This window comes from Octodon degus, unplaced genomic scaffold (assembly GCF_000260255.1).
Source record: "Octodon degus isolate 3935 unplaced genomic scaffold, OctDeg1.0 scaffold00116, whole genome shotgun sequence".
In the NCBI taxonomy this organism is placed as follows: domain Eukaryota; kingdom Metazoa; phylum Chordata; class Mammalia; order Rodentia; family Octodontidae; genus Octodon; species Octodon degus.
The window spans coordinates 854,560-882,032 of NW_004524692.1; the positions used below are offsets into that span (position 1 = coordinate 854,560).

The 27,473-nt window shown below is 43.1% G+C and overlaps 1 protein-coding gene across 1 annotated transcript; it reads left to right on the forward strand.

Annotated features, from left to right (window-relative positions):
* Window positions 1-27,473, forward strand: Aldh9a1 (aldehyde dehydrogenase 9 family member A1). The gene is made up of 11 exons (XM_004639873.3): window positions 1-235; window positions 2,667-2,812; window positions 5,290-5,419; window positions 6,126-6,260; window positions 8,178-8,374; window positions 9,298-9,438; window positions 18,600-18,788; window positions 18,992-19,079; window positions 21,670-21,811; window positions 24,936-25,048; window positions 26,734-27,473. The coding sequence occupies exons 1-11, from the start codon at window positions 55-57 to the stop codon at window positions 26,826-26,828; spliced, it is 1,557 nt and encodes a 518-aa protein (XP_004639930.1). The 5' UTR covers window positions 1-54; the 3' UTR covers window positions 26,829-27,473.

Here is a 27,473-nt window from a genome sequence, read left to right on the forward strand (position 1 = left end):
TCCCATTGCCCCGCCCCGCGCGGCCCTTGCACTCGCGCGCCGAACGCACCCCTCATGTGGCTTGGAGCCCGTTCCGCTGCGCTTTCTTCGCTCGTGCGCGCCCCCCGGCCATCTCCGGCCTCCGCCATGAGAACCGGCACCTTCGCCGTGTCACAGCCCCTCAATTACCGCGGTGGGGCCCGCGTGGAGCCGGCGGACGTCTCCGTCACCGAGCAGGCGTTCGAGCCAGCCACGGGTACGTGGCGGAGGCCGGGCGGCCGGGCATCCCTCCCCGCGTCGGTTGCGCGCGGCCCGCGCTCTCCCCTGCTCCTCCTCGGCGCGCCTAGGCCAGCCGAGCGGGGACGACGCAGCCCGCCGCGGGGGTCGGGAGCCCGCCGCGCCGGCGGAGGAGCAAGGCCGGCCCCCGTGGGAAGACGCGCCCGGAGTCCCAGCGCGTGGGAGGTCGCAGCGAGGGGAACGCGGTGACTTTGTGAGGTCTTGTCTCAAAATAAAAAGTAAAAGGGGCGGGGGTGTGGCTCCATGCGAAGGCCCTGGGCTCAGTCCCCAGTGTGGGGAAAGAAGTGTTCAGTTCTAGGCCGGCTGTGAAGTGTTCAGCGATCGATCGGCGGGACGCGGAAGTGTCGGAGGCGTGGAGGAGCACTCGCTTGCGGTTTTTAAGGAGTGTGAATGTGGATTTGGTGTCTCTCTTCTGGTGCTAAAACCAGATTTTCTGCACAGGAGTCAAAATTGGGAAAGGAAAAAAAACCACCTTGATCTAGAACCCTGAGGTATAATTGACAATAAGTTGTATATGTGGAAAGTGTAACATTGGGCTGGGGAGACAGCACAGTAGAATAAGTGCTTTCCTGGCAAGTGCAAGGTCCTGAGTTCAATCCCTGGTACTGAAAAAAAAAAAAGTGTGCAACATAATGTTTTACATACGTGTGCCTTTCAAAGTGATTATTAGTACAGCCAGAGCCAGTAACAGAGGTTACCGCAAGACAGCATCCGTTTTCTTGCTAGTGAAAACCTAGAGATAAATCCTTGAACCACCATGGAGGCATATCCCTGTAATTCCATCCTTCAGGAGGCGAGGTAGGGAGCGAACCTGAACTACCTAACATAACAAAGCCCTTTCTCAAACCAAACTATTCTAGGGGAGGGGAGATGGCTCAGTAGAGCTAGCCTGAACTGCCTAACAAAACCCTTTCTCAAACCAAACTATTCTAGGGGAGGGGAGATGGCTCAGTAGAATAAGCTCTTGCCTGGCAAGCACAAGGGCAAACTATTCTCTTAGCAAATCTTAAGTATACAATGCAGTATTATTGACTATAGTCCCTTAATGATATTATTACCCTATAACATAGACAGTTCATCTTAACCTCACTGTCTGAATATCAAACATCTTAGACATAACATGGAACAGGTATTTTCCATCAAGTATTGATATGTTAAACTTGAAGTCCTTCCAGAATATGGAGAAAAAATTAAAAAGATAAAAAAAATTTAAAAAACAATAAGCATTTACATATTTTTACACAGAAATTTAGAAATCTAATATACAGCCTTGTAGCAGGAACAGTCCTGTGACTTTTTTTTGTCTCATATTTTCATTTATCCCTATGTGAACACAAGATCTCCACACATATTTATCTGCCTAAATGCAACTTTTAAACTCCAGTTCTTCCTGTGTGTCCAGCTAAGAATGAGAAGGGTTTTTGTTTTGCTACCTTGTACCGAATGTTTCATGTAGATATGAAGACTGAAAATGTTTTTTGTAGACAAGAAAGGCAGATGAATATAGCCTGACTGGGAGGGCAGGGATGGGAGAGTTTAGGTTAACACTGCCCAGGGTCACAGAAAACTGATGTGTCAGAACTGGAAATGGCCACAGACATGGGGAAAGCTTTAATTCACACAGGGATCAGCTTCTTTGTCCCCTCTCCATAGTGACAAAAAAAATGGAATATATTTTTTAAATTATCTACAATGTCAGTGATCTTCAGTCACTACCTTTATCAACTATTCAAGTTTGTAACAGAAGTCACAGTTTGTACAGGGCATGTGGTACATTCTAGAAGCCTGGGGGGATCCAAAGTTGGAGCCCAGCCTGGGTGAATTATTGAGGCCCTGTTTCAAGATAAAAAGGTGGGGAGAGTTGGCTGGGAATGCAGCCTAGTGCAAAGGCCCTAGGTTCAACAAAGATTATATGTGTGAAATCCCTCTGGAAAAACCAACTCTCAGGATTTTTTTTTTTTTTTTTTTTTTTTGCACCTGGCATGAACTCAGGACCGTGTACTTTGCCAGGCAGACATTTGTGCTGCTGAGCTATATCCCTGGCTCCAAAACCCCTGAGATTCTGAGACAGTATTAAGGAGACTTGCAAAATGATCTAGAGGAAATAGATGTTAATATGCCCAACTATAAAATAGAAAAAGCAGGGGTCCTGACTCACAGCTGCTGTATTTAGATAGGGCACATGGCATCTGTGATTCTGTGATTCCTTTTTTCTTGAGCGAGGTCTGTGACTTGTCACTGTGCACAGTAGTTAAGAACTGCAGGTGTAGAGGTGGTCATTGAATCAAGCCATACTTAAAAACAGGAAGGATCTCTAAGAAAACACTGACACATGGTTTTAAATATGTTGCAATAATTTGACATACAACTGACTTTTCTATTTCTTATAGGCCGAGTGATAGCCACTTTTGCATGGTCAGGAGAAAAGGAAATCAATTTGGCTGTTCAGAATGCAAAGGCTGCATTTAAAATATGGAGTAAAAAATCTGGCATGGAGCGTTGCCGAATCCTTCTGGAAGCTGCCAGGATAATGAGGGTGTGTATTTACATATTCCTTTCCAGAAAAGTCTGCTGATGTTCCTGTCGGTTCTGTGTAGTTGACATTGATGCAACAGTAGATTGTTTTGGTATTTTTTTAAATTTAAAAAAAATTTTTCCATAATTTTATTGAGAAACAAATAATAATGGGACAGTTTCAAACCAAATTGTTAGAACAGTTTCAATAATTAACACGTTACATACATTCTTCCTAGTGGTTAATTGCTGTACAAGATGCGGACTTGATATCCTATTTACAAACACCATTAGAGCAAGCAAGTCCCTGTATTCATTAAGAGAATGTAACTATATATCTATCCTAACCACTTTGAATATACAGATACAAAGTGGACATTCATCTGTATCCCCTTTTTTTGTTAAGTTCCACCATTTAAATATTATAGGTGTGTAAACTCAGCAAAATATTCTAAAAGAGTCCAGTAGTCCATAATAGTATTGGGTCTTCTGCTTCACTGGCAGTGTCAGAAATTGTTGACCTGAGTCCCCTACAGCTCAACATAACAGCATGGCTTTACTTCTTATACTTCGTTTTAATAGTTTTCTGCTGGATGGTTAAGACCAAGGTAAAGCAGGACCTATGCAACAAGAGTTGTAGCTTTGCAACAGTAGATTGTAACGTTTTCATGAAATGGAAAAACATTTTCACCTGCTCACTTTGGTGTATACCACATGCTTGCTTTCCTGTCCAGATCTTTGCTCTTGAACAGCTCCTTTGGCGGGTTTCCTTTCCTGTGTTTGTGCCGAACTCTAGTGCCCTCTTGGTAGCTTGTCTGCTTTTCTTTCTTTTTTTTTGTGGAACCAAAGATTGAACTCAGGCCCTTGAGCTTGCCAGGGAAACGCTTATTCTACTGAGCCATCTCCCTGGCCCTTGCTTTTCTTTATAAAACATTTGTAGGTTTTTTTAAATTAGATTTTATTGATACATTTTAGATATACATAATGAGCACATTGATCATAGAGATACACAGCTTTAAAGGATAGATAATAAGAAGTAGGGGAGCAGACCCTTCTCACAGGGGAAGGGGACCAAGAGATTGATGGAGGGATGGGGAGGGAGGGAGGGGAAAGGCTGAGAAAGCGATAAAGATGTTTGTGTTGTGTACCAGCTCCACACAAGGACTGGAAGCATCATGTACTACAGACATGTATGGAAAGAAAAAAGGAAGAGGATCAAAGAATGAGTGGAGGAGGGAGGGAGCAGGGATGAGAAAAGGGATTAAGATGTATTGTGTCTGTGTACCAGCCACCATATGGAATAAAAGCGTTATGTACTACATTCATGTACTAATGACCTAAGATAAAAACAAATGAAGGAAAAAAATGAAGGAATAAAACCCCTTAAAGTAGTATATGCTCACTATAGAACATATCGATATTCAGAAGAATACATACCAAATTTTGAATCATAGCTATCTCTGATAGGAGAAATTATTATCTGATTTTCTTATCTCTGGTAGGATTATGGTGATTTTTTTGGTCATGAGTATGATAAATCAAAAACTATGAGGGTTGTGTTAGCTTACTTGCAAAACTGTGTACACACACACACACACCCTGTACATAGCTTCTCACAGGAGACATGAAGCTTTTGGAATGGACTTTACATGGAATGGGGTGGACTACAGGAGAAGATCCTAAAATTAGGAGACTTAGCATATATAAGGGCTGCGGTCATATCTGCCTTTCCTATCCTTTGGGGGGAGAGAGAGAAAAAGAGGAAGAGGTTACTCATTAAGCAAGTCTCAAGCTGAGAGGGAAAGGTCAGTCAGATAAGTACAGCGGAGTGCCAGCAGATGTGCGCAGGAGCAGGAAGCAAAACTTCGCTCTTCCACATGACTCTGGTGGTTTCTTATCTTCAGGGTGCTGCATTGTCTGCCTTCCAGGGCTTTCCATGTGAACCCGCCTGCCAGTGTTCATTGTGCAGAAAGCCTAAACCATACGAAAATGTCGCCAGACTTACGGAGCCCTTTTCCTGACCAGTATTTTCCCCTATTGTTTCAAATTAGTTTCAATTTGATAGACCGAAGGTCATGGTTATTATAAGCTAATAGCTATTTTCTCCAAATGCACATTGAGTTGCTGTGTCCTCTTAGGAAGTGTCTCTGCTATGAAATGATTTTTATTAGGCCTAAATGTTTTTGCTCTGATATTTTTTGTTTTTCGGAGGAACTAGGGATTGAACTCAGGCCCTTGCACTTGGCAGGGAAGCGCTTAGTCTACTGAGCTATCTCCCTGGCCCTCTGTCTGATTTTTTTTTTTTTTTTTTTTTTCAGAACTGGGGATTGAACTCAGGCCCTTGCGCTTGCCAGGGAAGCACTTATTCTACTGAGCCATCTCCCCAGCCCCTGTCTGATATTTTTTTAAGAAAACAAATAATTAATTGTACTTAATGATGTAAAGACATGTGGCTCTGTGTAATAAATCTAGTCTTTTTTTTTTTTTTTTAACTCAAAGGAGCGGAAGGATGAAATTGCTACCATGGAGACCATCAACAATGGCAAGTCCATCTTCGAGGCCCGCTGGGACATCGACACTTCCTGGCAGTGCCTGGAGTACTTCGCAGGCTTGGCAGCGTCCATGAGTGGTGAGCTGTTGCCTGACTTTCTGACCAGCTGGCAAGGGGCAGAAGCGCAGAGTTCACCACCTTCTCCTTGGGTAGCCCGGGAATTTCCTTATCTAAGCTGTTGATAAGGATCTCTGACTTTCTGGGTTGGTGTAAAGTTGCTAAAGCACTGCTGCTCACAAGAGCTAGCATTGGCATTTGCCAGCTTCACGAATTTAGCAAAGAGCTCCATAAAAATATTACAAAGTTTACAGCAGGGGCTTGTGGGTTAGCTCAGTTGTTTAAGCGCCTGCTTGGGCAAACCCAGTCAGGCTCAAGGGACCGTGGTTTGATCCCCAACTCCACAGGCTGTACCAGACCCGCTCTTAGGGTAGCCTGAGACAGCCAAAAAAAAAAAAAAAAAAAAGTTTACAACAAATCACAATGCAGATTTGTAGGGCCCAGAGAGGTTGGGCCATCCTGCATTAAACAAAACAAAACAACTGTTGTCCAGTGGAGGCTCAGGAAGTTTTAGAAAGTTAGGAGGACCAGCCTGTGTTTGAAGGACAAGTAGGGTGCAGTGTGTGGGAAATTGAGGGAGGAAAAAGCTGGGGTCCTGGGAGCTGGGTCTTAGGAGCAGTGGGGTGCTGGTCAACCTGAGTATAGTTGGGTGGGTGCCTGTGTCAGGGTCGGTCAAACTTGGGGAGCAGGAAACATGTGCTCCCTTTGTTCTCCGTTTATCTTACAGGTGAGCATATCCAGCTTCCTGGTGGATCCTTTGGCTACACCCGCAGGGAGCCCCTTGGGGTGTGTGTGGGGATCGGAGCCTGGAACTACCCCTTCCAGATTGCCAGCTGGAAGTCAGCCCCGGCTCTGGCCTGTGGTAAGCAGGAGCCAGATCTACTAATACCGCCCGCCCCCCCCCCGCCAGGTTCTCTGCTCATTACCTTTCACCCTGCACCTCAAAGCAGACCTTGGAGGACACAGGTCCATTCCTGCCTTGCCTTGTTCTCCTGACCTCAGGGTCAACTTCTACCCACTGCCCTGCAGACTGTCTGAGAGACCTGCCTGCTCAGTTACCTCCCACAAGGCTCTGCCCAGCTCCCATACCCATAGTAAAGATAACATATTTACTTGTTTTACAAGGCCAGGAATTCTAATTTCTTGGTTTTTATTTTGCAGTACTGGGCATTGAACCCAGGGCCTTTGCACTGAACTCTATCTCCATCCTTCTTTTAATTCTTTGAGACAGGGTCTCACGAAGTCACTAAATTGCAGTGGCTGGGCTCAGATTTATGAACTTTCTGCTCCGCATTCCCAGAATGCTGGGATTACAGGTGTCCACCACCAGCTCTGGCTCTAACTTTTGATGAAAGAAAAAACATAAAGAATAAAATAAAGAAAGAAATTTTTCCTGCTAAATTGAATTTATTTTGTGCTTTCTGGACAGTAGTTTCTAGCACTTAGGAAGCAGAAGATACACTCCACTGGTTTATAAAAGAAGTGATAAACAAGGGTCCCATGAGAGTAGCTTCTGTGACAGGCTACAAGAGTGGTTTTCTTATACTCTTTAAGGAAAAGAATCTATAGGGAAGAAGCTTATTTTATCTTAGAAAAACTAATGGTAGCAAAGCAGAGCTGTTAGGGCATATGCAAGCACTCCTTGGTGTCACTGGTGTGGGCTCTTAGTACCTTGCTGTGGAGGGGCCTGATGAGAGAGGAGGAGTGCCGGGATCCAGTCCCTAGCTTTATATGCTCTCCCCAGATGACCCTTTCTGGTCTTCACTTTAAACTCTTTTAAAAGGAGACGTAGTTAATTCCTGTATTAGATAAATTTGATAACATTGTCATCTTTCTATTTCCTTACATTATACAAATTAACAAAAATATGCAAAGTGTTGGTCATCTTGTATTTAAAGTCTTTTTTAATTTTTTTTTTTTATTTTAGGGAAGGGTCTATAGGGTGTTCAGGGTCTCATTACTAGTTCAGACTTGTAGTGATCCGCCTGTTTACAGCCTCCCAAGAGCTGGGATTACAGGAACGCGCCACCAGGCCCAGTCTCAATTGCCATCTCAAGACAGGCCCAGGGATCCAACCCCCCCCCCCAACCCCTGTGCCTGCTTGCAGGTGCTTTAATCCACTGAGCTACTTGGCTGGCCTTTATTTTTTTAATTTATTTATTGTGTGTGTGTGTGTGTGTGTGTGTGGCCAGCTCAGTCCACCAGGGGGTGGGGCTGGCTGGCATGTAGTGCTGGGGGATTGAACTGCGGTCCCTGTGCTCTGCTAAGCTTGTTCTAAGTAGGTGCTTTAGACTACTGAGCCATCTCACCATTGGTTGGCCTTCAAATTCTTTTTTTAAAGAAATATTTATTTTTTACAAGCTCTATGCTCTGCAGCTCAGGAGACTGGCATAGACTGGCACGGTGTGCCCAGGGTTCTGGGGACCACACAGCATGCAGTATTAAGGATCAAACTCGGGACCTTGCACTTGCCAGGCAGGCACTTAGACTGCTAAGCTATTTCCCCAGCCCATCGTCCTATATTTAAATTCTTGGGCTGGTAGGTGGTTAAATGCAAAAAGGCCTTTGTGCAGATGTGTGGTATTACTGTTGGAGAGGGGGCATCTGTCTGGTCTATTGAATGAAAGAAACGAGGGTAAGAAGGACAAGATGTGTCCTTTATTAATAATGATTTTGGTCTAGGATTTGTTAGTGGAGCAGCAAACAGAATTGTCCTTGTCCTACCCTCCAAAGGTCACCAGTCTGAAGCCTTGTTGTGTGGTGTCTTGGCTTTGTGCAGGCAACGCCATGGTCTTCAAGCCTTCCCCCTTCACACCTGTTTCTGCTGTGCTCCTGGCCGAGATCTACGCCCAGGCAGGGGTGCCTCCTGGGCTCTTCAATGTGGTGCAAGGCGGTGCGGCCACCGGCCAGTTTCTGTGTCAGCATCCCGACGTGGCCAAAGTCTCCTTCACTGGAAGTGTGCCCACTGGCATGAAGGTGAAGATGAAGCCAGTGCTGGTTAACACAGTTGCCGGTTGACCTGGCAAAGGCAGCTCTGCTTGGCACACTCTTGGAAGTTCTGCTGTGGAGCTGACTTACCGTGTATAAGGAGCAGGGCAGGAAGCTTTATGGGGCTGGGGTCTACAGTGTCCTGGGAAGTGGGGGAGGAGCAGGGATCTGACTCTGTGCTAGGTCAGCTGAGGCATGCTTGAGGTTACAGGCCTGGACTGCCACTTTCGTTTGGTGACTTAACTCTGGGGCTAGTAGGAAGGGGATTTTTCTTAGGTTATTTCCAATTCATGATTTGTATTCTGAGCTCTGTCAGCCCTAAAAACAGGAAGAGCCATGAGAGAGAATTCCTGGCAATCATGACAATATGTTTTTCATTTTTAATTTTTTTTTTTTTTGATACAGGGTTTCACTATGCAGTTTGAACTTCTAGCGATCTTTTTGTCTCAGCCTCCTCAGTGCTGGGATTAAGGTGTGTGCCACCATGTCAGGTTTCAGGGCTGGCATGGCATGCAGTACTGTGGATAGAACTCAGGACCTTGTGTTTGCCAGGCAGGCGCTTATGCCTCCAAGTTATTTCCCCACGCTGACAATATATTTTAAATGATGGGTGATGAATCTGTGTACCATGTGCCACAGTAGGCTTTTGCATCATTGAAAACTCTGAAAGTTTCATTGTCACTGTTTAAAATGACCTCTTTCTTCAAATTTGAAGTACTATACATTTCTATGGGTTCTCTTTAGTTTTCTGGAAAGTAATATTTTAAACAGATGAAAGGTAGAGTACATTGATGATAATAAAGTAGCAGCTCCTGTATAGCTGTCAGTGGCTTGGTAGGGTCAGGGCTAGTAGATATAGCGTGTAGTCTAACCAGTGTTACACTTCCTGGAAATGCTTTTTGTTCTATCAGATCATGGAGTTGTCAGCGAAAGGAGTCAAACCTGTGACGCTGGAACTTGGGGGCAAATCTCCACTCATCATCTTCTCAGACTGTGACATGGAGAATGCCGTGAAGGGGGCGCTGATGGCCAACTTCCTCACGCAGGGCCAGGTACGGCTTGTCCCTGGGAAAGAGTGGGCAGGAGTCACCACCCTGCATCGAGCAGCGTGTGCTGTAGTATTGCTTTGACTATGTTCAGCCTTAATAAAAGAGTTTGAAAGTAGTATGAGGATTTCCCACATACCCTTGACCCAGATTTTTTAATATTAAAATATTATCATTGTTACTATATCCTCTTTATCTTTCTACACACATACATATGTATATTAAATGTTTCTTTTTTTTTTTTTTTCTGTACTTAGGACAGATTCTACAGGATCTATAGGATTTCACTATGTAGATCAGACTTGTAGTGATTCTCCTGTTTTCAGCCTACCAGGCCCTGGGTTCATAGGCATGTGCCACATGCCCATTCTCAATCACTGCTCAACACACCCTGGGGGCGGGGGCGGCATGGCATGCCTGGGACTGAACCCCTGCCGCTGCACTCTGCCCAAGCAGGCACTTTTTATTTATTTATTTATTTTATTTTTAAAAAAATTAATTTTGAGAAGCAAATAGCAATAAGACAGTTTCAAAACTGATTAATAGGTCAGTTTAAATAATTAATACATTGCATATTGTTGTCTTTGTAGTGGTTAAGATGCAGACATGATGCCCTGTTCAAACACTATTAGTACAAATCTTCTCATTGAATTAAGAGAAAGTAACTGAATATCTATCCTATTTTGTATATATACAGATACAAAATGATCCTTCATTTGTATCCCCTTTTTTTGTTTAGTCTTGTCAGAGATGGGTATTCCATTGTCTCTTAAATATTGTAGGTGCTTGAGTTCAGCAAAATAATCCAATATAGTCCAGTAGTCCATAATAGTATTGGGTCTTCCACTTGACTAGCAATGTCAGAAGTTGTTGACTTGAGCCTTTTATAGCTCAGCATGTTAATATGGCTTTACTTTTTATACCTCATTTTTATACTTTTCTGCTGGATGGTTAAGACCAAGATAAAGCAAGACCTAGATAACAAGAAATGTAACTTTTGTATCTGCTTAGGTCAGTCAAAACCCCCCCAGGATTTACCCTGAAACCCTGTACTGCACTTTGTAGGTCCTTTGTTAGTTTCAGCCATGTGGATGAGTCATGGCCATTGCCTGACCAATTTGCTCTCTGTGAAAGCCTGAGAGAATGTTTTCTCTCCGTGTGACTCTCCTTAGGCATACTCTACATCATTGACCACTTTCCTCTGTGGCCCCAAAATCTCCTTGATCAGAAAATTTGGGACACAAGTGAGTTATAGGATGTTATAGTACAGGTCCTGAGTCCTCACTGACCTTGAAGGGCTAGGGCCAGAATGTTGGCTGTCCTTGCAGTCCTTCTTTGTCTCTAATTTTTGGTCTGCAAACTTAAGTTGTTAACCTCCAGAAGAGAAGCTTAAGCAGGCACTTTAGTCCGTTGAGCTGTCAGGCTGGCCCTGTATTAAATGTTTCTGAACCACTTAAAATGTCCTTAGAGGGGCTGGTGGGATGGCTCAGTGGTCTAAAGCACCTACTTAGAGCAAGCTTAGCAAAGCACAGGGACCGCGGTTCAATCCCCCAGCACCACATGTCAGCCAGCCCCGCCCCCTGGTGGACTGAGCGGGCCACACACACACACACACACAAATAAATAAAATTAAAAAAAAAAAATGTCCTTAGAAACAAGTGCATTCTTTTACATAGTATAGTACACTTATGGAAATTGATAAGCTAACATAAGTAGGACTCTTTTTTAAAAAAATGTATTTAGTACAGGGTCTAGAGGATCCTACTACACAGATAGGACTTGGAGTGATCCTCCTGTTTTCAACCTCCCAAGCACTAGGATTACAGGCACATGCCACCATGCCCAGTCTCAGTCCATCTCAATGTGCCCCTGAGGTGGGCTGGCATGCTTGTGGTGCTGAGGATCAAACCCCAGTCCCTGTCTCTGCCTAAGCAGGAGTTGTTTGTCTTTTTGAAAAAAGGTCTCACTTTGTAACCCAGGCTGGCCTCAGACTCATGGCATTTTCTTGCCTCAGCCTTCCAGGAGCTGAGACTATAAGCATGCACTGGCATGCCCAACTATAGCGCTCTGTTACCCAATGTGTAGCCTTCGCTAAAATGTCACCATTTGTTTGATTAATGTGTTTTTAGTAAAGGTAAACAAAAAATATTTTATTTCTGGTACAAGGTCCAAACAAAGATGATGCATTACATTTAGTTGTCTTGACTGCTTTTTTTTTTTTCTATTCAAAGTTATTTTTTAGGGCTGGGGAGATGGCTCAGTGGAATAAGTGCTTCCCTGGCAAGCACAAGGTCCTGAGTTCAATCCCTGGTTCCATAAAAACAAAAAACAAAGTTATTTTTAAAAAATTGAACATATTTTAGGGTACACTATAACTTGATACACATATAACATGTAGTACTCAAATTAGGTAATTAGCATTAGTTCTTTTGTCTTTTATTTCCTTTAATTAGGAAATGTTCTCTAGTTATTTTTATTATTTTTATCTTATTTAATTTTTCTTTAGTTATTTTATTTTATTTTTTTCAGAACTGGGAATTGAACTCAGGCCCTTGCGCTTGCCAGGGAAGCGCTTATTCCACTGAGCCATCTGCCCGGCCCACTTTAGTTATTTTTTTAAAAAAAGTTACTTATTTAGCATAGGATCTCCCTGTGCAGCAGCAACTTGTAGTGATCTTCCTATCTCAGCCTCCCCACACTGGGATTACGTGCATGTGCTACCACGTCCGGTTTTGGTGGCCAGCACAGCATGTGGTATGCGAAATTGAACCCAGGTCCTGTGATGGACACTTAGATCACTGAGCTATCTCCCCAGCCCAACCTTGGCATTTTTGAGGTATACAGGCCATTTTATTGATTGATGGATTGAGGCAGGGTCTTGCTATGCAGTTCAGGCTGGCTTTATGCTTACTTTTGTAGCTCCCCAGCTGGTCTCTAACTCCCAGGGAGCCTCCTTTCTCAACCTCCAAGTGTAGGATTACAGGGGTGCCCCACCACGCTTGGTCTGGGGCATTTACTTTATAGGATGTTCATTATTATAGATCTGTCTGATGTTTCTTGTTAATCACATTCCTATTATGCATTTTTGGCAAAAAAATAGTCCAAATGTGCTATTGTGCCCTTCTTTGAGGGTGTTGACGCTATTGCCTAAGGGAGGTCTTCATTGTAGTATCCAAGTTTTTTTTGTTTCTGTGGTGAATTATTTTCTGAGAAATACCTCTCTTTTTTTGGGTCTTTCTGAGACAGGGTCTGCTATGCAGTTCAGGTTGGCCTTGAGCTTACTTTGTAGTGCAGGCAGGCTGGCCTTGAACTTTCAGTGACCTTCCTGTCTCAGCCTCCTGAGTTCGGGGATTATAGGCATGCCCAGCCATGAGAGATACCTTGAGGTTCTTCTGTTCCTCATCAACTACCTTTCCAGTAGTTTTATCATCTGTTGATGATTCTTTTTCTTCTTCTTTTTTTTTTTCTTTCTTTTTTTATTTTTGGCGGAACCGGGGATTGAACTCAGGCCCCTACGCTTGCCAGGGGAAGTGCTTATTCCACTGAGCCATCTCCCCTGTTGATGATTTTTGCTAAAAGTTTTTCTTATGGTTGTTGCTGAATGATGATTTTCACATTCTACTGTTCCTCGTGTATTTATCTGTCCACTTTCTGATGTCAGAAGGAACGTTCCTTCTCTTTTTCCTTCACTTATTTACATACTTTTATTTCATTCTGGTGATTGTAATCCATTGGTATTATTGTTTATTTGGATGCTCAAATAATTGCATAGCTGGCTAGTGGGGGCCACTGTCTCTGCTCTGTTGGTATGTTCTCTTTTTTTTTTTTTTTTTTCATGTGTTTAGTACAGGGTCTATAGGGTCTCACTATGTAGGTCAGATTAGTAGTGTTCCTCCTGTGTTCAGCCTCCCAAGTGCTGAGATTACAGGTGTGTGCCAAGATGCCCAATCTCAATTTCCCAGCATGCCCTGGGCGCAGGGCTGGCATGGCGTGTGGTGCTGGGGATCAAACCCCAGTCCCTGCACCTGTCTAATCAGGCGCTTCAGTCTGCTGAGCTATCTGGCCAGCCCAGATGCGCTCTTTCTTTAAGCACTTTAATTTCTGGCACAGTAAGGTCTTCTAGACTCATCTTACTCTTTCTCTGGCTAGACCCTGCAGTCAGCCATTTTTCTGGGAGCTGTGGTTCACTTACTGGTAAATAGCATTCAGCAGCTCTGATCTCAGTGGCAGGTACGTTTCCTGCTGCTGGAGTAGTGGTGCTCCCAGGCCCTCAGCAGAAAGTGCTAGGACCTACATGTTGTATTTTATTTTATTTTATTTTATTTTATTTTTTTATACTGATTATATTTGATTCATTTATTAAATCAGAAAATTACTGAGTAGCTACTCTGTGCCAGACACTGTTCTAGAAGGTAGAAATTGAGCAAGGCACACACCAGACAAACCCCCTGCCCTAAAGTAATATAAATTCCACAAAAAGTCATTGGATAAAACATGATGATAGATTTTTCTCGCTTTGCATGCCATCATGACTATCAGCATGTATTAGTTCTTTTGGTTTTATTACATGATTTAATATAAATTATCCAACCAAAACTGCATACCAAACATGGGGCATGATTATATTTACTAAATTTTATGTGTAAAAAAAGGCAAGTTGAGAGATGCCTAAGTTCTCCTGGTAAACAGGGGTAGAATGGACCATGAATTTCAGGTTTTCAGACCTACAGTGACATACTTTCGGACTCTACCACAATCCTTGTGTTAGCGTCCTCCCTTCTTAATACTATTTATTGCTAGAAAGAAACAATGACGCACTTCTATTTTTTTGTTGTTGCTGTTGTTGCACAAGCTCAAAAATTGTAATTTATTCTGAGCTGATTGATATAAATATATCTGAGCATTCTGGAAGAAAAAAGTTTAAAAATGCTTTTATCAATAAGACAATCATAGAAATCTGGCTGTATTTTATTTTTATTATTCTTTTGGTGGCATTCATTTTATTTTGTTTTATATCCGTGCCTGCATTTGCATGTTATTAATAACCACCAGTTCAAGCAGAAACTTCCAATTTTAATCTAATACCCTAAGGGTTCAGTTGGCCATCTACCTTTCCATAATTATAATTTCTCTGACAGTAAGAAATTTGACCCCACTACTCATAATATGTTTATTTAATTTCTTACTCCTTAAGCCAAGTATGGTGATTCTCACCTGTAATCCTAGTACTTTGAGGGAGAGGCAGGAGGATCACCATAACTTTAAGTCCAGCCTGAATTACACAGTTCAAGGCCAGCCTGTACCTTGTCTCAAAAAAAAAAAAAAAACAAAAAACAAAAAAAAAAAAAAACAAACCAAGTAACAGCAACATTCCTTAGTCTTTAATACAATTACAGTAGCTTCAGATTTGTGACTATATACCACTGTGAAAAATAAAACCTCTAGTTGGAGTTCACAGTAATTTTAAGTTTTTTTGTCTTTAGTTTGAGCAGATACTCAAAATACTGTGTTCAGGCTGTCAGATAGCTCAGCGGACTAATGCACCTGCTTAGGCAGAGTGCAGGGGTGGGGCCAGCCCTGCCCCCAGGGTGCACGGAGATGGAGTTTAAGACTGGGCATGGTGGCGCATACCTCTAATCCCAGAGTTAGGGAGACTGAAAACAGGAGCATCACTACGATCTATGATCTACATAATGAAACCCTGTATACCCTGTAGACCCTCTTATAAATTCATAAAAAATAAATAAGTAACTATTCAACTGTTACCTAGACCTATTCTCCTTTCTTATACTGCTTTCAATATGGTTATGATATTCTTTTAAAATAACCCAATTGTTTTTTTGCTAGTATTTTATTTTTCATATCTTTGCAGACTTTGAAAGTCTGTTTCAAGCTGGGTGTGGTGGTACATGCCTATAATCCCAGCACTCTGGGAAGATAGGGAGGGAGACCACATGTTAGAGCCCAGCCTGGCAACTTAATGAAATCCTGTCTTGAATTAAAAATAAAAGTATGAGGAGTGGTGAGGTGGGTCTGCGGTACTCCCTGGGCACACCAGTAGTGCCAAACAAAAAGGAAACGTATTTTGATTAGACAAAATGATAATGTGGTTCTAAATATTAGAATTTACTAAAAATCTATACTTAAAACTGTTTCTACTTTTCCCCTAACTTTCTGGCCATCCCTGTTGGTAGCCATGCTAATCTATTTCTGGTTTTCCTTTTCTCTGCTGCTTTTTCACAGATGATCAAGTACTTCTGTATTTCTTGTTTGCTTTTGTTCCTTCTGGGTGAAGTGACATGTTAGAGGTGCTCTTGTCCCGTGCTGTTTTCACTTACCGTATCCTAGAAACTGCTCGATGTCATTTACAGAGATCCTTATGGACCCTCTTGCTTTTTCATGGCTGCGTGCTCCGGCTGCTGTTCTTTGTGTGGCGTTTAGGTTGTTTGCAGAACTTTACAGTGCTACAGTGACTGAATGACCAACACACACGTCTCTTCGTATTGGTGCACATGTATTTTCACTCTCCTAAAAGTGGTAAATGTATGTAGAAGTTTTGTGACAATTTCCAAAAATGAGCATTCTGTGTAATTTCATTATTTGACCCATGCTGGTCGTCACGCTATAGATTAAATGTCAGGAATTATTCATCCTAAGTACATCCTGTACTCTTTCACCAGCATCTCCCCAGTTTTTTCCTACTTCCTCTCTGATAATCAGCATTATATTCTCTGCTTCTGTGTATTTGACTGTCTAGATTCTACTTCTAAGTCAGATTGTCCATATCTGGCTTATTTCATTTCACGTAATGTTCTGCAGGTTGATCTACAAATGTCTCTTCATTCATTCATTGAGGAACACACAGATTGTGGCGTGCCTATGTTAGCTATTGTTAGTAGTTCTGTAGTGAGCCCGGCAATGCAGATAGCTGTCCTGAAATCAAAGTTCTGATTTCATTTCTTTGGGATACATCCCAAGCAGTGGATTGCTGGGAGGATATACTAGTTTTACTTTTCATTTTTGAGGTTCTGTTTTCCTTAATGGCTATGCCAGTAGACATTCCCAACCAGAGTGTGCGAGGGTTCCCCTTTCTCCACATCCTTGAAAACAATTTTTAAAAAATCTTTTTGGTAGCCTATGAGGTGTGAGGTAATACCTCTGTGTTTTGGGTTTGTATTTCCCTAAGGATTAGTGATGCTGAGCATCTTTTCATACTATGGGTCACTGTTGTATCTTTAGAAAAACATCTATCCAGGTCCTTTTTTAAAAATGAGGTTTATATTTGTATTTTGGTTGTTGAATTTTTTATGTATTTTGACTTTTTTAGATTGAAACAAAGAGGGGCCGGGGAGATGGCTCAGTAGGATAAGCGCTTGACTGGCAAATGCAAGGATCAGAGTTCAATCCCCGGTTCTGCCAAAAAAAAAAAAAAAAAAAAAAAAAGAGAGATTCCTAGATTGAAACAAGGTACACATAACATTTTCCATTTTAACTCATGCTGCAGATTACAATTGTTTGAATTTTTGCATGAAATTTGTATGTGTTACCTGGAAAAACTCAAGGAACAAGAACTTTTTGCCTTGTTTATTGCTTTTGGAATACTGCTTCTTTGGGCAGCATTACATTCATTTTTATGGAGCATCTAGTGATTATGTGCAACTTCACACCCAATCGGTTACTGAAATGCTTAGTTTTACAAGCTAGGTTTAAGCCTGGAGCACCTAATGTTCCTTGTTTTGTTTCTAGACAAGGTCTCACCATGTAGTCAAATTTGAGATCCTCTTTCCTGAGCCTTCCAAATGCTTGGATTGCAGGCCTGAGTCCCCGTGCCGGGCCCTCTTCTGTTCTTGTTCCCAGAGCCTCTCTCATTCCCTTCCAACTGTTGGAACTACGCAGCAGATTGAGCAGCTAGTAGGAAGGAGTGGGGGAGGCCCTGGTCACACAGACCCTCTGATGGCCCTAAGAAAATGTAAACAGTGGCAAGTGTGGTGGTGCATGCCTGCAATCCCAGCACTCTTGAGGCTGAGGCGGGAGGCTTCTGTGAGTTTGAAGCCAGCCTGGGCTACAAAATGAGTTCAAGACTAGCCTGAACTGCATAGTGAGACCTTGTCTTATGGGGGTGGAGGAGGGGGAAAGAGGGAGAGAAAATTTAAACAAAGTAGGAATTAATTTTTATCTTAAAATACAGTTTTATACTTGTTGGTGATATGTCCAAAATTATATATATAATCCTTCTAGTTAAGTACAGGTACAAGTTTTTATTTTATTTAATGTTTTGTAGTACTAGGGATTGAAGCCAGTGCCTCTGAACTGTGCTACATTCTTAACTCTTTCCTTCTTTCCTTCCTTCCTTCCTTCCTTCCTTCCTTCCTTCCTTCCTTCCTTCCTTCCTTCCTTCCTTCCTTCCTTCCTTCCTTTGAATATATTTGGTACAAGGTCTCACTGTACAGCTTGAGCTCATAGCAATCCTGTTTTTGTCTCCCCAGTGCTGGGATTATAGGCTTGTGTCAGCACTCCCAGACTCTGTGGCTAGTTTGGCCAGCTCAGCATGCCCAGCCTGGGGCTGGTGTGGCATGTGGTACTAGGGATGGAACCCTGGTCTCTGCGCTTGCCTAAGCAGGTGCTTAGTCTGCTGAGCTATCTCGCTGGCTCTACTATTTCTTTGTTTTGAGTCAGAGTTTCTTTAAGTCATAAGTTGCCCAGGCTAGGATGGAGCTTTCTCTCTTCTTCCCTCAGCCTCTCAGAATGCTGGGATGCCGCGTGTGTGCAGATGCTCCCATCTCAGCATGGGCAATTTTTAGAAATGAAAATATCCTTTAAGGGGCTGTCCAGATAGCTCTGAAGACTAAAGTGCCTGCTTAGGTAGAGCACAGCAGCTGGGGTTAGATCCCTGGTGTGCCATGCCAGCCCCGCCCCTGGGGCACACTGAGAAGTCAGTTGAGACTGGGCGTGGTGGCGTGTGCCTGTAATCCCAGCACTTGAGAGGCTGAAAACAGAATCACTACAAGTCCTATTTATGTAGTAAGACCCTGTACTAAATACACAAAAAAGGAAAATATCCTTTAAAAATTATGCCATGCCTCTTTAAGTGTAGTTATTATCTTACTTTTCTTTCTTCCTTTCACTTTGTCCCTTCGGTATATCTATGTTCTGTGTCTGTCCTTTAGGTTTGCTGTAACGGCACGAGAGTGTTTGTGCAAAAGGAAATTCTTGATAAATTCACCAAAGAAGTAGTGAAACAGACCCAGAAGATAAAAATCGGAGATCCTCTCCTGGAGGATACAAGAATGGGCCCGCTCATCAACCGGCTGCACCTCGAGCGGGTCCTGGGCTTCGTCAGGTCAGCAAAGGAGCAGGTGAGGAATGAGCAGAGGAGGGGCTGGGTGAGGGGAGGTCATGCTGTGTGGCCATCCCTCGTTGCTGTGCGCTGGTGGAGGTGCCCCAGCAGCGCTCGGCTTCGGGTCTGTTGGTTTGCTCAGGATACATGCACCTTTTCTGGAGTGCTTTGGGGTTGTATGTTTAGTGCAAAAAGACGCATTGTTTTTCCTTTCATTGGCAGGGTGCTAAAGTGTTATGTGGTGGAGACCCGTATACACCTGAGGATCCCAAATTAAAAGATGGATACTACATGAGACCATGTGTATTAAGTATGTTTTCTTACTTGCAGGGTTTTTTTTAATGTAAAAAATTAAACAAAGGTATTTGTTACTAGGTCTCCCTACATAGCTTAGACTCATAGTGATCCTACTGTGTCAGCCTCCCCAGCACTGGGATTAGAGGTGTGCTCCACTCTGCCTGGTTTTGGGGCCCACACGGCACTCCTAGAGGGCTCTGGGGCCGGCAAGAGGTGCAGTACTAGGGATTGAGTCCTGGTCCTTGCGCTTGCCAGGCAGGTGCTTAGACTGCCGAGCTACTTCCCAACCCCTTATTTGCTTTTACATGATTTGAATTAGGTATTGAATAGATAGAAGTGAATATTGAGCCAATTTGTATGTGGCAGAAGGCGAGGATTGGCAATTCATGTGTTCCCACTACTCAGGTTTAAAAAGTAGAAATGCCCCATCAACTTTGACTCCCTCTGGGTGCCATTCCCTTAGAGAAGTCATAGGTTTTAGTTTACCTGGGACAATATCTTATGTTCTGGAAGCAGGGAGAACAAGAGAAATAAAAGTGAAAAATTGAAGTGTATAGGTTTCTTTGTTTTGTTTTGCAAAACAGGGGATTAAACCTGAGGCTTCTGCACTGAGCTGCATCTTCAGTCTTAGAAAAAAAATTTTTTTGAGATGGAGTCTCACTGAGCTGTTACACTGTCCAGGCAGGAGTGAGCCATCATGTGTGGCTGCAGATGCATATTTGATAAAAAGTTAAGTAATCAATTTAATTCCCCAAAAAGTCAAGAAATAATGTTTTTCTTTTGCACTATGGAAGATTGTAAAGCCAGTTTGGTATGTAATATTTTAGTCTTTTTAAACATGAAGCCGTTTCATAATTTTTAGTATCTCTCAGACTTAAAAATCTCCTGGTCTGAGCTGGGCGAGGTGGCACACATCTGATGTTCTTACCTGTCAGCCCTCCTTGATGTCCTTGTCTCTTCATACTGCAGCCTAGACCTCTCTTCTCCCCAAGCTATCCTGTATTAAGAACTGAAGTAGTGCCACGCCAGCCGAATATCTCAGCAGATTAAAGCACGTGCAAGCAGGCCCAGGGGCTGGGGATTCAATCGCTGGGCCTGCTGTGCTGACCCTGCCCCCGGGACACACTGAGACAACAATTGAGACTGGGCATGGTGGTGCATGCCCAGCTCCTGGGAGGCTGTGAATACTATGAGTCCAATGTAGTAGTGAGACCCTGAACACCCTGTAGACTCTTCCCTAAAATAAAAACCCCCAACACTTGAGTAGAATGATAAGATATTTTCTATGACTATTGGGTAATTGCTTTGAGTAATTAAATTCTTGGCTAATGGTTTTCCTCAAAATTATTTATTTATTTATTTATTTTTTGGCAGAACTAGGGATTGAACTCAGGCCCTTGTGCTTGCCAGGGAAGCACTTATTCCACTGAGCCATCTCCCCAGCCCCTTCCTCAAAATTATATGTGGATTATTTTCAAATAATTAGAATATATGAAATCCTCCTTAAGTGCAGCCTGGGTATTCTTGATGCACCTTTCAAGATAATGCAGATATCTGCAGAGCACATTGTGACTCACAGGCGACCAGCAAGCTGTCTAGTAAAGAACAGCACCTAGCATATCTCTCTAAGAGATTTTAGAGTTGTTGTCTTTATAGCTTAGGAGGTAGTTGGTTTTTAGTCTTGGGCTAAGATAGAACTGGTGTTTCTAGTAGGATTCTCAAGCTCTTTTTCTGCCCCCACACTGCTTAAGCATATAACTCAGAATTACAAACTGCATATCTCACTCCATGCAGTGACTGCCAAAGTCCAGAGAAGCTGATCTTTAGGTACAGCGCAGATAAATACATGCACCCCTTTCTTTGAGACTCGCTGGGGTACACCAGTGAACATTTGAATTTCTGAGCTTTTTTGACATATGTATTTTAAAATATTAACAATGAATTAAATCATTTCAGGAATTAGCCACTTAAAGGAACTTAAGTATGTTTTAATATAAAGCGAATACTTCTGCAATTCTGTCTCCCCTCCACGTCCTTCCCTCTCCCCTCTCCCTTCCCCTCTCCCTCTCCCTTTCTATTTCCTCTTTCCTGTCACATTAAGAAAATGTGAAAAAGTATAAGAACAATTATTCTGTAACATTTAAACAGCAGTTGGTATGCAGCTCTGTCTGCTGGGTTTTGTTGTGAACATTTACATCATCTTTTTTCCCCAAAAACATCACTTGGAGCTTCCTGGAAGTTTGCCGTGAGGATGTGTATAGTTCATGTGATCATTTCTTATATTCTGGATGTTTAGTTTATTGCTTTCTGTTTTTACTATTTTAAGTAAGGTTGTGATGACTGTCCTTAACAGTAAATCTTTGTCCCCTCATTAGCTGTTTCCTTATGATGGGTTCAGAAAGGCGGATTTAAAGCTACACAAAGTCTGTGCTTGTTCTGTGCGAGTTGCGAAGTTGCCACGCAGAAAGGGTGTTCAGTTTATGTCCATACTGGCAGTACCATGCTGCATTTTTTCTAGTTACATTTTATTGTTTGTTGGGAATAAAGTGCCTTTATGTTTTGGAGATTTCACCAACTTTGGCTTTTATGCTACATGCTTGCAGCTGATTGCAGAGATGACATGACCTGTGTGAAGGAAGAGATCTTTGGACCTGTCATGGCCATTTTACCATTTGATACTGAAGCCGAGGTTCTGGAACGAGCCAACAATACCTCGTTTGGACTTGCAGCTGGTGTCTTTACCAGGTATGTGGGGCGGGCACCCCAGGCAACTTCGAGGATGGGGGCCACAGTGGCTGCCTCCATGTGTGGTGGATCTGGCTTCTCCTGGGGCCATCGGTGTTCTGTGTTTGCTTCAGTTGAGGCCAGAAGATGCCAGAATAGCTCTTTATAGTTTGCCCTGAATGACCAGAGGACACTGGTCAAGTTCAAATTGACCTTTGAACTTTGTTGATGAAAATTCTGTTCTCTGGTTTGTTCAATGAATAAACTTTTTTTTTTCTTTTTTGGCAGAACTGGGGATTGAACTCAGGTCCTTGTGCTTGCCAGGCAAGTGCTTATTCTACTGAGCCATCTCCCCGGCCACCAATAAACATTTGAGGTTGTGATCTATGTAAAGCATTGGGCTAGGAGTCTGTTGGAAGCATACTCATGCGGGTCAAGAAATTTGGAAACCTGTATATATAAACATGGAGCTGGGTATGGTGGCACATGCCTATATCCCAGCACTCAGGAGGCTGAGGCAGGAGGATCACTGTGAGTTGAGGCCAGCCTGGGCTACATAGTGAGACCTTGTCTCAAAGAACAAAACAAAAGAAGACAAAAACCCCCAAGACAGTCTTCTTTAAAAAGCATGCCTACTAGTGGCATTTGAATAGTATCTCACTGGAATGCATTCTAACTTGTAAGCATTTTTCCTGTTGTTGAATATTAGGGAGTTGTTTCAGTTTTAAATATCCTAAATAGCATCACTAATCCTTATTTATAAATTTTAAGGCAAAAGAGGATTTTTTTTTAAATTTTTTTTTTAATTTTTATTTATTTGAGAGAGAGAGAGAGAGAGAGAGAGAGAGAGAGAGAGAGAGAGAGAGAGAGTGGTGTGTGTGTGTGGCCAGCTCAGCCCACCAGGGGGCGGGGCTGGCTGGCATGTGGTGCTGGGGGATTGAACCGCGGTCCCTGATGCCTTGCCAAGCTTGTTCTAAGTAGGTGCTTTAGACCACTGAGCCATCTCTCCAGCCCCCAAAAGAGGATTTGGGAGCAAACTGTATTTTGAAAATCCGCACGTACTTCTTTGCTCAGTCTTTTGCGGTGTTCTAAGGCTGCTTTGCCCTGGGAAGTATGCTGTGTGTTTGGTGGCCCCGAGGTCAGTTTTTTTGTGGTGCTGTGGTGTGAGACTTGGCAAAGAAGCCAAAGTCTCCCTTGAGGCCCGATGTAATAGCTTCTTTTGAGTGCTGAGGAAAAGATTGGGATTCAGCGTTTTAAATTTGTGGAAGGAGATAGCAGAGTGCTCTTGCCTTGCTTTACTACCTCGGTACAAACAAAATCCAGTCACAGAAGAAGGTAACTTTCACATGCTATTACTTTTTTTTTTTTTTTACAGACCCTATTGGGATGATTCATACACTTCACTGATGCTACACACACTGAGGCAGGAGGATCACTGCAAGTTCAAGGCCAGGCTGGGATACGTACTGAGTTAAAGGCTAGCCTGAACTATATAGAGAGGCTCTGTCTAGAAAGAAAGAAAGAAACAAACAAACAAACAAACTAACTAACTAACTAACTAAAAGTAAGCACACATACACATACTGATGCTACACACACTTCACTCAGTTTAGTGGCTTTTAGTTTATAGACTTAAGCAACTAGCGCAGTAATCTAATTTTAGGATATTTTCAGTCCTGTTTCTTCATCCTAAGAAGAAACTGTGCACCCATTAATAGTTATTTCCAGCCGGATTGGTGGTGCATGGCTGTAATCCTTGTGCTTGAGAGATTAAGGCAGAAGAATTGCTGTGAGCTCCAGGCCAGTCAGGCTGTATAGTGAGTGGAATACCTAGTGAGAACTTATCTCAAAACAACATGGTCACTCTCCATTCCCTCTCCTAGGGGCTGGGGAGATGGCTCAGTGGAATAAGTGCTTCCATGGCAAATGCAAGGCCTGAGTTCAATCCCTAGCTCCACCAGATTACAGACGTGCACTACCATGCCTGGACTCTGTCACCAGCTCAGTGCGCCCAAGGACGGGGCTGGTGAATGTGGTACCAGGGATGGAACCCCAGTCCCTGTGCTTGCATCTTCCTGTCTTAGCCTCCTGACTGCTAGGGTCATGAGTATGTGCCACCATACCTAGCTTACTTTTAGTTAGTTAGTTAGTTTGTTTCTTTCTTTCTTACTTTCTTTCTAGACAGAGCCTCTCTATATAGTTCAGGCTAGCCTTTAACTCAGTATGTATCCCAGCCTGGCCTTGAACTTGCAGTGATCCTCCTGCCTCAACTTTCCGAGGGCTAGAGTTGCAGGTGTGTGCCACCATACTTGGCTTATTTTTATTTGCTTGATTGTCTTTTTTGCAGTATAAATTTTAGAAAATTTTGATTAAAGCCCAGTTACTCTATTGTTTGGTGTGTGGTCTGTTACTTTTGATGTCACAGCCAAGAAGTCTTTGTCTAAGCCAAGGATGTAAGGCTTTATGTATGTCTTTTCCTCTGTGAGTTACAGTTTGCATTCTGACATTCTAGGTCTGTGATCTACATGAGTGAATTGTTGTGTATGGTTTAAGAGAAAGGGATTTGTCTTTAGCCTTCACATGTAGGTGTCTCAGACCATATTTTCAACTATTGAAAATTTTGATACAAAAAATTAGATTACAGCGCTAGTTGTACAAGTCTATATTTTGATATTTGAAAATAGTTGAAAATTTGAATATTTGAAAAATATTCAAATAGCTGAAAAGACTATTTTTCCCCCTACTGACTTGTTCCAGCACCCTTATTAATGTTTATTTTGTAGATTCCTTATGGATAATACTATAAATCTTTCAATCTGTGCTAATTTTGCCTCAATAGTAAAGGTTTTGGGCTGGTGAGATGGCTCAGTGGTCTAAAGCACCTACTTAGAACAAGCTCAGCAAAGCACAGGGACCGCGGTTCAATCCCCCAGCACCACATGCCAGCCAGCCCGCCCCCTGGTGGGCTGAGCTGGCCACACACACACACACACACACACATAAATAAAATTAAAAAAAAATAGTAAAGGTTTTAAAACGTTTTACTTTAAAGAGACAAATATTTGGCAGGCTTTTAGAATCCTTAAAACTGGATCCTGACCTTGCCTAGTAAAATACTGATAACCCGGTGTGCTCTCCTCGGTAGGGACATCCAGCGGGCTCACAGAGTGGTGGCTGAGCTTCAGGCGGGAACGTGCTACATTAACAACTACAATGTCAGCCCGGTGGAGCTGCCCTTTGGTGGCTATAAGAAGTCAGGTGAGGAGCTGGCCAGGGTGACAGCAAACCAGCTGTGGGGGTGGGGGGAGACAGTGTCCCCAAACCTGCCTGTGTGGAAGAGTACTGGAGGCCCTGGGTGTGGAGGCCAGGCACCTCTAGAAGGTTCTGATATGGTTGTAAAATTGCTGACATGCATCTCAAAAAGCTTCTTCATGGAGTGAGAGTCTGTGATTACCATGAACATGAAACCACTCCTGCAGGAGTTCTATGTCTAGCATTGTCCATCAACAGGGTTTAAGTATAGTGTCTCTAAAGCAATGTCCTGGAAAGCTTGGATTAGTTTGTTTTCTCTGTTAGGCCAAATTAGTAATAGTCTCTCTCTCTTTCTTTTTAGTAATAGTCTCTTAATTTAACATTTTACAATCAGTTACAACCATCACTGTCCTAGAGGGTGATCATGGTAATGTTCCCTCCTTCATGGTCACATGTGAGCTAAGTGTGACAGACATGTATATCTGGCCTGTCAGCAGGTGGGGGCAGCAGGAATGGAGCTCCTTCCTCTGAAGTCCATTGCCTGCAGGTGCCTGTAGTTGCCATATCACTCTTCATGTGGACCCAAACTGGCTTGGCCTTTTAGAAGTATCATTGTGCGAATTCAAACCCTGGGCACCGTGCAAATCATTACAGCCATCACAGCGTTGGCGAATGTGTAAATCCTGCTGGACACTGCTGAGATAGATGGTGTGTATTGATTTGACAGCCCCACTTGGCAGTTTGTATTATCCCAGCTCTGCCTACTCATGCTCCACTGGTGTCTCCATGGAGTGCAGAGGGGATGTGCTGAGGAGCTGTGCACACGCAGAGTGCAGGTGGAAGCATGGTGCTCTGGAATTCAGGTCTCACTTTCTGTGTAGGGAAATTCTGCTTAGAATCTGCAGCTCAGGCCCTGGTGGGATTGGGGTGGGGTATCCCAGGCCAACTTCATTTCCCTTTGGACCAGGCCTGCATTGAAAAAGGAAGACAAACAGCCAGATCTGTAGAACCATGCCTGCCCTGGCCTGCTAACCAACCATGCTCAGAGACTTAGCAAGGAGCAAGGGAGAGCTAGGTCTTGCCCAGACCTTTGTGTATATTCTCTTTTTGGATGGCGCCCACAGAAGTGTGCACTTTGGGGGACCTGGCTTTGCCTGCCTCAGTCTGGGGAAGTACAGGAGACAGGACTAGCATGGGATGCTGTCCCATTATCACAGTGACTCTGTGTACTCAGATGGGACAGTGTTGTCAGAGGAACCTCAGGGAGCCCTCCCCATTGTAGCAGGCAGGATGAGCTCGGTTTTAAATTGGCACCTCCATTCAAGGCCAGAAGGTTGATAGTTAGAGAGACTGATTTAATACCAGATTATCTAACAACAACAAAAAAGAAAGAAAGAAGAAAAAGAAATCCAAACATTTAAAAAAAATCTTTACCCAGAATAGTGGACACCTAAAATTCGGTCACATAGCTAAGAAATGAGACCTGTGTATTTTCCTGTCCTGGTCCCCAGAGACCAGTGGGTCCTGCTTCCCATGCCGAGCCCCACAGTACATGGATGGAGGGCATTGCCCTAATTGAGGTCATGGGTCCCTTCCCGCCCACCCTGAGAAGCTATGCCTATCTTTGAGGAAGACTGACATTTCAGGCAGTTGTAGCAATGGCTCATCCTGGCCCCTTCTCTTCCTTTCAGGATTCGGCAGAGAGAATGGCCGTGTGACAATTGAGTATTACTCACAATTGAAGACTGTGTGCGTGGAGATGGGTGATGTGGAGTCTGTTTTTTGAAGCCAGGCTGTGCGATAAGGAGAGGCTCTCTTGACCAAGCAGGATAACTGAGGATCATTTCCAAGCCAGATTTTGGTCATTGAGATTTAAAAAGTGGTTTGATAGTGTTCTTCATCTTTCTGTCACCATCTTACCTGAAGATGTGCCTAAGTACCTTTCAAACAGTAACCAAGGCATTTGTGAGTTGTGATTTTCCTGACATCAGATTTCCATGTAAGCTTTAACAGTTAACAACACACTTCCAGAGAACAGATAGAGTTTAACAGGTAGAGCATAACCAGGATCATACTTTATCCACACAGCTGGCCAAGTGACAGTGTTAATTCTCTAGGTAAGGAACTTTTTCCTTCGTAGTTTTCTAGAAGAATCAGTAGAGATGATTTCTACTCATTGACTTTTTTTCTCTTATTTTTCCTTTGAGAAGGCTGATGACTGGGATAGAGAAGGGATTAGGCAATTGACAGGATCAGATTCTGCATGGTCTGAACTTGCTGCAGTGAGCACTCTGATCCCATTCCACTGCGATGGAGGAAACGTACCAGTGTTGGAACTGCAGTTTGCCGTCTTACAGTGCCTGTTAAATGCATGTACAAATCATTTGTATGCTAATTAGTATAGTGAAAATAAAATTATGTTATTAATCCT

Coding starts and splice junctions, on each gene's coding strand:
- Aldh9a1 (XM_004639873.3), top strand. CDS start 55: ATGTGGCTTGGAGCCCGTTCCGCTGCGCTTTCTTCGCTCGTGCGCGCC. Junction 5,420..6,125: donor CTTGGCAGCGTCCATGAGTG/GTGAGCTGTTGC, acceptor TTTATCTTACAG/GTGAGCATATCCAGCTTCCT. Junction 21,812..24,935: donor GCAGCTGGTGTCTTTACCAG/GTATGTGGGGCG, acceptor TCTCCTCGGTAG/GGACATCCAGCGGGCTCACA.